The 12899-nt window shown below is 44.1% G+C and overlaps 1 protein-coding gene across 1 annotated transcript; it reads left to right on the top strand.

Annotated features, from left to right (window-relative positions):
* Window positions 1-2371: 2371 nt before the first annotated feature.
* Window positions 2372-7998, top strand: POLR2G (RNA polymerase II subunit G). Its single transcript, XM_079105670.1, has 8 exons — window positions 2372-2481; window positions 2611-2720; window positions 4785-4944; window positions 6470-6520; window positions 7137-7202; window positions 7302-7373; window positions 7551-7584; window positions 7792-7998. Exons 1-8 carry the CDS (start codon window positions 2470-2472, stop codon window positions 7803-7805), a joined length of 519 nt encoding a protein of 172 aa, XP_078961796.1. The 5' UTR covers window positions 2372-2469; the 3' UTR covers window positions 7806-7998.
* Window positions 7999-12899: the final 4901 nt, after the last annotated feature.

The raw sequence follows: 12899 nt of genomic DNA, 5'->3' as shown, positions 1-12899 counted from the left end.
TTGGGTTTTTTTGTTTAGTTTAGTTTTTGTTTTTTGTACTGGGGATTGAATCCAGGGTGCTTTATTACTGACTTGCATCTGCAGTTCTTTTTTTTAAAATATGTTTTTTAGTTGTAGATGGACACAATACCTTTATTCTACTTTTATGTGAGGCTGAGTATTGAACCCAGGGCCTCACGCGTGCTAGGCAAGCATGCTACCACTAAGCCACAAACCCAGTCCTGTTTTTTGTGTGTGTGTATATATATATATATATATATATATATATATATATATATATATATATATACACACATTTATATACATATACATTTTTAGTTTTTGAGGGACCTTTATTTAATTTATTTATTTATATTCAGTGCTGAGTATCAAGCCCAGTGCCTCGCACATGCCAGTCTCTACCACTGAGCCACAACCCCATCCCTCTCCAGTCCTTTTTATTTTCTATTTTGAGACAGGGCTTCACTAAATTGCTGAGGTTGGCCTTTAGCCTCTGATCTGCCTGCCTCAGCCTCCCCAGTTGCTGGTATTACAGGCATGTGCCACCACACCCAGTTACCATGCTTCTTGGTCTTTTGGGGGACCAGCCACCATTCTGAAGCTACCTAGGAGCCCCCAAACACCAGTCATCTCATTAGCATACAAAAAGTCAATCATTACTCCAGAGATTCAAGCATCTTAGAAGTTTGAATAAGGGTTGGGGTTGGGACTCAGTGGTAGAGCCTAGCTAGCACTGTGAGGCACTGGGTTTGATCCTCAGCACCACATAAAAATAAATATAGCTTTTGCGTCCATCTACAACTAAAAATTATTTTAAAAAGAAGTCTGAATAAACCAAACTAATTTAAAAATGTTGCCATTATCTAGTCCTGATGAAGAAGATATTAGAGCAACCAGAACTCTAACACAAATTATACAATATGTCACACAGATACAGTAAATACAAATAACCTCAAGAACACTGATAATTGAATAGCACAGTGGCAGTAAACCTCAATTCCAGCAACTCAGAAGGTTGAGGTAGAAGGATTGCAATGTTGAGGTCAGTTGGGTCATCTCAAGATCATCTCAAAATTAAAAAAAAAAAAAAAATTAAAAACCATCTGGAGCTGTATCTCAAAAGTAATACCCTACTGGGTTTGATTCCTAACACCACAACAAACAAACAAAAGCAAAGAAAAACCCCACACTTTTAATACTAAGTATGTAAAGTAACTAGGAAGTAATGAGTTTTGCATAAATATTTCCTTTGTTTCTGTCTCTTTCTCTCTCTCTCTCTCTCTGGTACTGGGTACGAGCCAAAACCTTTATTTTTATTTATTCATTTTTATGTGGTGCTGAGGATTGAACCCAGTGTCTCACACGCACTAGGTGAGTGTCCTACCCCTGAGCCACAACCCCAGGCCTTTATTTTTCGTGTAAAGACAGTCTCCCTACGTTACTGAGGTACTCACTAACTTGTCCAGGCTGGCCTCTAACTTGCGATCCTCCTGCCTCGGTCTTCTGAGTCGTTGAGATAAAAGGCGTTCACCACCATGCCCGGCAAATAACTTACCTTTGAATAATGGCTGGGTTTTCGGTGATTGGTAATTGACACCCAGTACTAGCCAGCTCCAGCACATTGAACGTCAGCAGGTAAGGTCCTTGCGGGGAGGCTGGCCTGGAAAAGAGGAGAGGAGGGAGTCAGCGCAGAGCTGAGGGAACAGATAAGGAATTCTCAGTTCTGAGGCACCCCCACATCCCTGCCCCACTCTGGTGTGTGTGTGTGTGTGTGTGTGTGTGTGTGTGTGTGCGTGTGGCACAAAGATAAGGTTTTCTCCCAGGGAGCGAGTCATGTAGTGGGTGCTCAGTAAATGTTTGCTGAAGGAATGAATGAATGCATAAACATCCGGAATGCCTGAATTTGCCTTAGAGTTGGACATCACGAATTTGAACCCCAATCTTGAGTGACTACAACCTTTTGAGCCTGCGATCTCCTCTGTATATGGGAATGACGGTAGAGTTGCCCGCTGGCGTTGCTGCGTGGGTTAAATGCGATTAAACCGTCCTTGTGCTTACTATGTGAAAGCAGTCTTCAAATATTTGCCGAATGTATATTTGTTTTTATTAAAAAGTGCTTTAATTATGTTATTTTTCACTAATAATGAACACTGCTTATAAGTGTTCACTGAGCATTTACGCATATGTTAACAAGGAATCCCACCATTATAATATACTAATAAAAATAGGGGGGCTAAGTATTTACTGAGCATCTAATATAGGCCACGTTACGCAGATTCCAGTTTGACCGCCCGCCGGGGGTGGGGCTGAGGGGCGGGGCTTTGCGGGGACCCGCCCACCACAGCGAGGTTCAATCAGATTGGCCGAGGGGCCCGGAAGCGAGGTTGGGGAGGTAGCGTGCGCTTCCGGCGGAGACCGAGAGGCGGTTGTCGGCGGTGGGGACGACGCAGCCCGTGCTCCTCTGGGAAGATGTTCTACCACGTGAGTAGGGCGCCGGCTGCCACTGGTGGTGGGCCTGGCGGTAGCGCGAGGCCGGGCTGGGGCTGGGGCCTCTTCTCGTCTCATGTCCTCGCCGCTCCTGGCCCGGTCTCCATCCTACTCTCCCCACAGATCTCCCTGGAGCACGAGATCCTGCTGCACCCGCGTTACTTCGGCCCCAACTTGCTCAATACCGTGAAGCAGAAGCTTTTCACCGAGGTGGAGGGAACCTGCACCGGAAAGTGAGTGCGCTCCCACCGCGCTGTAAGGTCAATGCGCACACAGTGCCCCATGTCTGCAGACCTCTACCCAACTCCTGCTAATCCTGTAAGGTCCTGCCACCCACTTTGGGGAGCCCTGTCACCCTCCCAGGCGCCCCAGGCAGCCAGTTGCTTCATTCCCAAGGCCCCGCAAAGTTGGATAAGACTTCCCTCGGCCGAGACTGGGCATTCCTGTAGTACGCACTTTTAAAGCTCCTGCTGTGTGTCGGGGTGTTTTGGACCCTACAAACATGCAGTGAAGAAAATAGAATTAGGCCAGTTCTCATAGATCTCAGAGTCTAATTGTTCCTATGTGTGCTGTCTTTTTGTGATTCTGCCAGCTTTCTTTATACCCTGTGCCCAGGGACCTGGCATGACACATCGCCTCAGTGTTTCCTGAATGAATGATCCAAAAAAGCAGATCTAGAGTTTATGAGAAGGAATAGGGTTGAGGCTTGACTTCTCTGAGTTTTGCACAGAGGGGTCTCCCACAGGCCTTATGAGTGGGCTGATTCATTCCAGGGTAGTAGAGTCTTTGGGCTTCCAGCATCAGAATATCAGAATGACCTAGGACTGTTCCTTTTATGTTTTTTTTTTTGTTTGTTTGTTTGTTTTTTTAATAATTTTTTAGTTGTCAATGGACCTGTATTTTATTTATTTATATGCAGTGCTGAGAATTGAACACACTGCTTCATACATGCTAGGCAAATACACTACCACTGAGCCACAACCCCAGCCCTTCCTTTTATGTTTTGTTTTGTTTTGTTTTATATGTGGATTGAACCCAGGGTAGCCTGACCACTGAGCCACATCCCCAGCTTTTTTTATTTTTTATTTTGAGACAGGGTTTCACCAAGTTGCCGAGCGCCTTGCTCTGTTGCTGAAACTGGCTCGGAACTTGGAATCTTCCGGCTGAAAGCTTCTTTAATTTGCTAAGGTTGGCCTTGAACTTGTGATCCTCCTGCCTCAGGGTCTGAGTTGCTGGTATTTCCACCACACCTGGCAAGCTGTTCTTTTTAAGATTTTTTTAAAATTTATGTTCTTGGGGCTGTAGTTGTGGCTCAGTGGTAGAGCGCTTGCGTGGCATGTGTGAGGCCTCCATACTCAGCACCACATATAAATAAATCCACTGACAATTAAACATATAAAAAAATACATTCTTAAATTTGTTTGTTTTTTTTTTTTTCTTTTTTTTCCTTTTCTTTTTGCCATACTGGGGATTGAATCCAGGGGTCTTTTACCACTAAGCAAATCTCTGGGGCAGTTTTTCAATTTTTTTAGTATACTAGGATCGAACTTGGGCGCTTAAACTACTGAGCCACATCCCTAGCCCTTTTTTAAAATTTATTTTTAAAATTAGTTTTAGTTGCAGATAACTTTATTGATTTATTTTTCCATGTGGTGCTGAGGATTGAACCCAGTACCTCACATATGCCAGGCAAGCGCTCTACCACTGAGCCACAACCCAACCCTCCTCCAGCCTTTTTAAAATTTTTTAAATTATTATTATTTTGGTACTAGAGATTGAACCCAGGGGCACTTACCCACTGATCCACATCTCCAGCCCTTTTTTGTATTTTATTTAGACACAGGGTCTTGCTGAGTTGCTGAGGCTGACTGAAATCTTGATCCTCCTGCCTCAGCCTCCCGAGCTACTGGGATTACAGGTGTGCACCACAGCATCCAGCTTCTGGGGCAGTTCTTGATCTTGCTGGTTCCTGAGCTTCTTTTTTTCCTCCAGAATCAGGACTGCCTGAGAGCATTCCTGAGAATCTCCATTTTATAAGTTCCTCCCAGGTGCTTCTGAAGCATACCAAAGATTGAGGGCCATTCACTCAGGACTGTATTCTTCTTGGACTTTGTTGTAAAATTTTGAAAGCAGCATGAGCTTACACATATTTTTCTGTGGCCTTTCTCTTGTTATTAAACTCTGAGGGTTAGAGGTGACATCTTTCCTCCTCCTTCCCTGAAGCTCAGTGACTGTCGCTGCAGATGGGTTCAGAGGTTCTTGCACATACAGTGCCTTTCTCTTTTTGTCTTTTGTAGGTATGGCTTTGTAATTGCTGTCACCACCATTGACAACATTGGTGCTGGTGTGATCCAGCCAGGCCGAGGCTTTGTTCTTTATCCAGTTAAGTACAAGGCCATTGTTTTCCGGCCGTTTAAAGGTGAGGTTGTGGATGCTGTGGTCACTCAGGTCAACAAGGTAAGACCATTCATAGGGAGGCCATGATGTGGTCCCTCAGAAGATCTGAGATGTGTCCCTATTTCACTTATTAACTCTGTACCTTATTTCTTTGTACTTCAATTTCTTCACCTGTCAAAATACTCAGTGGCATGTGAGTCAATGTGAATAACTACAATAGAAGCTTACATTAACTGAGTAGTTATTGTGGACCAAGTATTGTACAGAACCCCACAATGACTGTGCTTCTATCCCTGTTTATAGACACTGAAGCTTAGAGAAATGTACTTCCCAAGATCCTATGGCCAACAAGTGTTTATATCTTAGGCTAATAAGTTCTAGGCTTAAATTCTAATTTTTAAAATATTTTTTTAGTTGTCAGTGGACTTTTATTTTTTATTTATATGTGGTGCTGAGAATTGAACCCAGTGCCTCACACATGCTAGGCAAGTGTTCTACCACTGAGTTACAACCCCAGCCCCAAGTCTTTACAACTACACTATGTTTGCTTAATTTAAGTGAAAGGAGATTCTGGGCATGGTGATGGATTCTGTAATCCCAGCAATTTAGGAGGCTGAGGTAGGAGGATAACAAGTTTGAGGTCAACTTCAGCAACTGTCTCAAAGTAAATAAAAAGAAGGGTGGGTATGTGGATCAGTGGTAAAGTGTCCCTGGGTTCAATTCCCACTCACCACCACCCACCAAAAAAAAAGGTGGTGCAGGGGATGTAGATCCTTGGGACTTATGTAGCATGCACGAGGCCCTGGGTTTAATCCCCAACATGTAGGGAAGAGAAAAACAGTAAAGTGAAAGGTTAGAAAAAGACAAAGAGCTAGGCATGATGGCACATACCTATAATCCCAGCTACTCTGGAAGCTGAGACAGGAGTATCATAAGTTCAAGGCCAGCCTCAGGAACATAGTGAGACTCAAAATAAAAAGGAATGAGGATATAGCTTAGTGGTAAAGTGCCCTTTGGTTCAATACCAGAATCAACTTAAAAAAAAAAAAAAAAAAAGCAAATGTTGCAGTTCAGTAAATGTTACAGTTCAGACTGGATACAGATAAAGATGGTGGTTTGGTCAGTTTTTGCTGCTGTGATCAAAAGACCTGATGAGCAGTTTTAGAGGAGGAAAAGTTTATTTTGCTCTCATGATTTCATAGGTCTCAGTCCATAGATATAGCCAACTCTGTTGCTCTGGGCCCAGGTGAGGCAGAACCCCATGGTGGAAGGGAGTAGAGGAGGAAAGTAGTGAAGGCAATCAGGAAGCCGAGTTCCACTCAATAGGGAAAAAATATAAGCCCCAAAAGCACACCCCCAGTGACCCACATCCTTTAGCCACACCCTATCTGCCTATAGTTAGCATCCAGTTCATCCCAAGTGGATTGATGCACTGATTATGTTAGGGTTCATGGCCCAATCATTGCACCTAATGAGTGTCTAACATGTGACTTTGGGGACACCTTGTATCTAAACTGCAACAGAAAGGAAACTTAAATGGATTTGAGGGAGAAAAGAAAACCATCATTTTTCATATTTCTCTTAGGTTGGACTCTTCACAGAAATTGGGCCCATGTCTTGCTTCATTTCTCGACATGTAAGTTAGACACACTGGGTGGGGCTAAGGAAGAGAGACCCATTTGTGACCATCTACTAAAACATTCAGTTTGCTGACCCAGCTGGAGATGGCACATGCCTATAATCCCAGGGAGTCAGGAGGCTTAGACAGGAGGGTTGCAAGTTTTGAGGTCAACTTCACACTCAGCTACTTAGTGGGGCCCTTAGCAACTCTGCAAGACCCTGTCTAAAAATAAAAAGGGCTGGGGAAGTTTTCCTGAGTTCAAAAAATATGCTGACCCAGCTTGGCACTGTGTTGTGTGCCTATAATCCCAGCTACTTGAGAGACTGAGGCAGGATGGCAAATTTGAAGCCAATCTGACTGTTTAGCAAGTCCCTGTGTCAAAAAACAGTGGGGGAGGTGCAGGGAGGGGATATAGCTTGGTGGTTGAGTCCTTGCTTAGCACCTATGAGGCCCTGAATTTAAGCCCCAAAAGAGCAAAAAATATGAATAAATTAATTAATTGCCTATTCACAGGATGGAGGTGAAGCTCAATAGTAAAACACTTGCTTAGCATATGTGAGGCCCTAAATTTGATCCCCAGCATCAAAAAATAAATAAGCAAAGTGCTGACCAGTCTCACTTTTCCTTTCAGTCCATCCCATCAGAGATGGAATTTGATCCTAACTCCAACCCACCATGTTACAAGACAATGGATGAGGTGAGTGGGCAGGAGGAAGGCACAAAGGGGCATAAGCCAGGCTGAGGGAAGAGTTTTGCCCTGGGGATGTCTGACTGCACTGTTGTCTCCTCTGCGTAGGACATTGTGATTCAGCAGGAGGATGACATCCGCTTGAAGATTGTGGGGACCCGTGTGGACAAGAATGACATTGTGAGTCTCTTGCCTACTTGCCTGCTGTACCAGGCAGAGCTGAGTGCTGTGGACTTCTTTATCACCCACAGTTCCTGGGGCTTCTATGCTGTTCTGGGTGGCAGGAGGCCTGGGCTTGCAGGGAGGAGAACGGTCTGTGCTCGCCTTGTCTTCTCACTTTTATCTTCTTTCATGCAGTTTGCCATTGGCTCCTTGATGGATGATTACTTGGGTGAGTACCTGATTTGGGGTGCCAGGGCTGTTTCCTGGAGAATGAGGGTGTAGGAGTGGGAAGTGGATGTAGAATTTAATGCCTGGGTCAGAGACATAAGAAATTTTTATTCTATCTGCTTGGAAGATCCAGGATCTGTGCCCTTGGGGTGGGAAGTACATGGTTGTGGCTCTGGGTCTAACTGATGTGATTTTCCTGTTTTCACAGGGCTTGTGAGCTGAGCATGGGAGCCTCCTACCTGTGTGATCTTGATTTAGGAAATGTTACTTTAATACTTGCTGAGTGGTCTAGAGGTTCACTTTGGCTGCTGTTGGGGAGGCAATTGAGGTTTTTTGTCCCTGAAGACATGTGGTGCTTCTTCCAGCTTAGCTGCTACTTGACTGTGTTCTAACCAAAAAAGGTCCTTGGTTCTCATGCAGGTGTCATGTTCTTTCTTTGGCAAGGGCAACACTTTTTTAAAAAGTCCATTAGGCCAATAGCTCACTGGATCTTTTCCTTGGCCTGATGCTGCAACTATCCTCAACCACCCAGAGGATTTGATAAACCCTTTTGCTAAGGTCTAAAGTTGACCTCATAGTAGGCAAACTGATATTGGGTCATTGACTTTCAGTAAATGAAAACCATCACTACAGCTGTTATGAGTCCTAATCTAGTACCAGAGTGTTTGCTTTTCCCTTTACCTTACACGTATCCAAGAGTATAACAGGGAAAGGAGAGAAGAGACAACAGATAAGGACAGATGAACAAGAAGAAAGTAATAATGCAGATTATGGGGTCCTAACACATCTCTTATTTTTTGTGGTACTAGGGATTGAACCCAGAGGAACTGTACCACTGAGCTATATCACCAGCCCTTTTTATTTATTTATTTTTAATTAATTAATTTTTTTTTTTTAGTTGTCAATGGACTTTATTTACATGTGGTGCTGAGGATCAAACCCAGTGCCTCACATGTTAGGCAAGCGCTCTACTACTGAGCCACAACCCCAGCCCTGTTTTTTATTTTGAGACAGGATTTCCTAAGTTCCTGAAGCTGGCCTGGAACTTGTGATTTTCCTGCCTCAGCCTCCCTAGTTTCCTCTGCACCTGGCTCCAACACATCCCTTCCTAAAATGGGTGTATAAACAATAGAGGTGTTTGCTAATTAATTACTACATTAAATAGAACTGAAGCTGTGTTTATAATCTTATTAGGGTCACAAAAAAATACATGAAGTGCCTACAAGGTTAGACAAACACTATGGACTGTGTTGTGGGTCAGTGTTAGAGTGCTTACTTAGCACATGAGAGACATTGGGTTTGATCCTCAGCACCACATAAAAAATAAATGTATATTTTAAAAAATGGGCTGGGGTTGTAGCTCAGTGGTAGAGTGCTTGCCTTGCATGTATGAGGCCCTGGGTTCTGTCGTCAGCACCACATAAAAGTAAATAAATAATAGTGTTGTGTCCATCTATAACGAAGAAAAACAGACATGAGACTTTTCCACCTTGAGATACCCTTTTCCAGCTTGCTTCTGTGCTACCAATTAATCTTATCAAATCTGGGTTCAATTATCCCTCATGTCCCAGCTTTCCCTGACTCTGCAAACAGGTATGTAGCAGAAAACATGGTATTTCGACTGATAATAGAGGTAGTTTCAGTTTTAGCTGAGTGACTTTGTTTCCTCATTGTAAAATGGTCATACAATCCTCTTTGGAGGTTGCTGTATCAGAGATTATATGTTCAAGTGGCTACCACAGAGCCTTAATCCACTGTAGGGAGTAGATACAAGGTTTCGTGCCTGAGTTAGACATTGAGAAATTCTAATTCTGTCTGGAAGATCTATGCCATGTACCCCTTGGGTGGGAAGTACATGGTTGTTCCTGCCTCTAGTATTTTCATTGCGTGGTTTATAAAATGTACCTGAGCTGGCCGTGGTGGCAGACACTTGTAAACCCAGCATTTTGGGAGGCTGAGGCAGAGGAGGATTGCAGGTTTGAAGCCAACCTCAGCAACTTAGCTAGGCTACAAGCAACCTAGTGAGACCCTGTCTCAAAATAATAAAAAGAGCTGGGGATGTGGTTAAGTGTCTTTGGAAAAAAAAATAAGGCACCTGAAGGGTCATTTTGGCCCCCAGGGAACATTTGGAAATGACGAGACATTTTTGGCTGTCCTAACTGGTAGGGGGATGCTCTTGGGGGGCAGAAGCCAAGAAGACTGCTTCACATTCTATAGTACACAGGACAGTTCCCCCATATAACTAGTCTCACTTAAGTTGTGCTGAGGTCCAGAAAGCCAGGCTTGACATGTAGCTCAGTGACAGATCACTTGTCTAGTATATGCCAAGCCCTGGATTTAATCCTCATTACAAAAAACAAACAAAAAACTAATAAGATAAAGGATGCAAAATAATACCTGGAACATGGTAAAAGAAAGTTGCTTGAATGTGCTTTTCTTCCTCTGAGTTTGCACCACTCCTCAACAGATGTAGGCTCTTTCAACTTCTTGGTGGGCGTGGTGGTGCACACTTGTAATCCCAGTGGCTAGAGAGGCTGAGGCAGGAGGATTGCAAGTTCAAAGCCAGCCTCAGCAATTTAAGAAGACCCTGTCTCAAAATAAAAAAAAGGGCAGGGATGTGTGGGCAGTTCAGTTGGTAGAGTGCCTGTCTCACATGCACAAGGCCCTGGATTCAATCCCCAGCACCATTAAAAAAAAAAAAAAATCCTGGTTGTACCCCAAACTATGTTATTGTGTCTTCATTTTTTATTGTGTGAAAATTTTAATGGAAAATTTCTTGAGAAAGTTACAGGCTCACATGTTCCCCTTTCATGTTTGTATATCCAGATGTCAGCATTGTGCTAGATTTTTCAAATTGGTTGGCTTGAAAGTTTCTTTGCCTGACTTGAATGTTTCAGTAAAAACGGTATAGCTGTTGTAACACTCCACTGTATTATGAATTGCTTACAGAGGGTATAGAATTTTTTTCTAGCTCCTAAATTTAAACTAAAATTCTCAGGTTCTCAGAACCACTCATTTGTAAGTTGTGTGTGGGGTGACCCAGAAGCGACACCAAGCCTGGGAGAAGAGTAATGGAGAAGGTGCTTGTGGAGTCGTGGTACTAAGGCTGGCATCGTTTGGGCAAGAGGAAATGGGGGTGGCTTGAAGATGGAAATGCTCTCCAGAACGCTTCTGAAAACAATTTTTTTTTGAGACAGGGTCTCGTTAAATTGCCAAGACTGGCCATGAACTTGTGTTCCTCCACCCTCAGCCTCCTGAGTCCCTGGGATTACCGACATGTATCTACCATGTCCAGCTCTTCTGAATTTTTGAACTTGGTACTGATGGAGACTTGGTTAAGTGCTGTGGTCTTCACTTGTAATCACAGCAACTCTTGAGGCTGAGGCAGGAGGATCGCAAGATTGAGGTCAGCCTGGGCAACTTAGTGAGATCCTGTCTCAAAAAAAATTGGGCTGGGGATATAACTCACTTTGTAGAGTGCTTACCTGTCAAGCACAAGGTCCTGGGTTCAATCCCCAGCACCACACACAAAAAAAGTAATTATGAAACAAAAAGGACTGGAATATAACTCAGTGGTAAAGTACCCCTAGGTTCAATTCCCAGTACCAATGGCCTGGTTTGTTGTTATAATTTTTTATTTAATAAATAATACATTTTAAAACTTTGAGATAGGGTCTAAGTTGCAGAGAGGCTGGTCTTGAATTTGTGTTCCTGTGGCCTCAGCCTCCTCAGTTGCTTGGATTACAGGTATGCACTACCATGCCTGGCAAGTTACAGCCTCTTAAAGATGTCACAGGCTAATAGGAAGAAAGTACCATGTGCCTAGTAACATGCTAAGTCCCTTATGCACATTACCGCGTCTAAACAACAATCCCATGAAATAGGCATCTGGCCTTATAGTTAATTAAGCTGGGCAGGTGAATTGGTGTGCCTAAAGTCACGCAGCTAATGAGCAGTGGGACCGATATTCTTTCTTGTTTTAAACGATCTGATTCCAAAGCCATTATAGTTCTTGCCAGGTACTAGGTGTGGGGAGAGTGAGTGGTAGCCACCTTTCTCCCATCTGTGGCCACGTGGCTCTCACAACTGCCTTCCCTGGCCTCTGCCTGAACTCTAATTGGGCACAAATGAGCCCTAAACAGGTGGGATACAGCTTCACAATGTCTGCCAGGCCAGGCCTTCCTCCATGCCCTCCTGCCTACAGACCAATAAACCTTAGGAGATCCACCAGCACTCAGGTGAGGCTGAGCTGATGATCAGACACCTTCAGGGGGTCCTCCTCTCTCCTTCCTTTCACAGAGGTGGGCAGACACTCAGCCATTGAAGCAGGAAACCACTCCAATGTTACTCAATGTAACTATAAGAGACTAAGTGGGTCGGTCTCCTCAGGTGGGGTTGCTATAGCAACCCTAGTTCTATCCATCTGGTTTTCAGGGCACTGAATCCCAGGGGATATTCTTTTCTAGGCAGGAGCATCTAGCCCTGAGGAGGAGGAAGGGTGGGGGAGGATAGATACACAATACTCCCCCGCAGAAATCGCCCTTCTGGAACTAAAATAAATAAAAGGGCTGGCGGTGTAGCTCAGTGGTAGAATGCCCTGGGTTCACTCCTCTACATTGCAAATAATTTAAAAATAAATAATAAAGATGAAAAACTAATTAAGCCCGGTTTGGTGTTGCAGGCTTGTAATGGAAGCCACTCCAGAGGCCAACCTCAGTAATTTAGCAAGACCGTGTCTCAAAAGAGTGTGGGTTAGCTCAGTGGTAGAGTGCCCCTCAGTTCAATCTCCATGGGGGGGGGGGGATGGGGAAAAATAGCTGGGTACAAACTACCCCTTCTTGGGCGAACCTAAAGCAATCCACTGTCTCCCTTGCGATGCGTCAGTGGCAGTTCAGAATCCCCTCTGCCAGGTGCTTTCACAATTATCTCGTTTAATCTACAACAAAACTTCTGAGGTGGGCATCGCAACCTCATTTGGTACATGAGGGGAAATGTCGTTAATTTGCCCCAGGGTGTGTCAAAAATTGGAACTCAAGTCGGTGGTCCCAAATACCATCCTTTATTCAGTAAGCCCACTGTTTATCAGTTGAGAACTGAGTGGGAGTTCAGAAAAGGGGGCTATCAGGGTAGTATGTTCCTATAAATTGGTCAAAAAGTATGGAGGCAGGGGAGGGCTTATATTTGGCTCACTGGACAGAATTCAAAGCTTGCACCAGGCGTTTGGTCCTGTCAAAAGTTTCTTTTGCCCGCAGAGAACAGCTGCTGGAAGCCCCACTTTCAGGAAGGGGAAGAGGCAGGTTGGGTGATGTTGGAGAG

This window comes from Sciurus vulgaris, assembly GCF_902686455.1.
Source record: "Sciurus vulgaris genome assembly, chromosome: 11".
Taxonomy (NCBI): Eukaryota; Metazoa; Chordata; class Mammalia; order Rodentia; family Sciuridae; genus Sciurus; species Sciurus vulgaris.
This window is presented reverse-complemented; position numbering and strand designations above follow the sequence as displayed.

Bases quoted from the DNA above. Each gene is read 5' to 3' on its own strand.
- POLR2G (XM_079105670.1), top strand. The intron at 2,721-4,784 runs GTGAGTGCGCTC...TGTCTTTTGTAG, and splicing joins GAGGGAACCTGCACCGGAAA to GTATGGCTTTGTAATTGCTG. The intron at 7,374-7,550 runs GTGAGTCTCTTG...TCTTTCATGCAG, and splicing joins GTGTGGACAAGAATGACATT to TTTGCCATTGGCTCCTTGAT.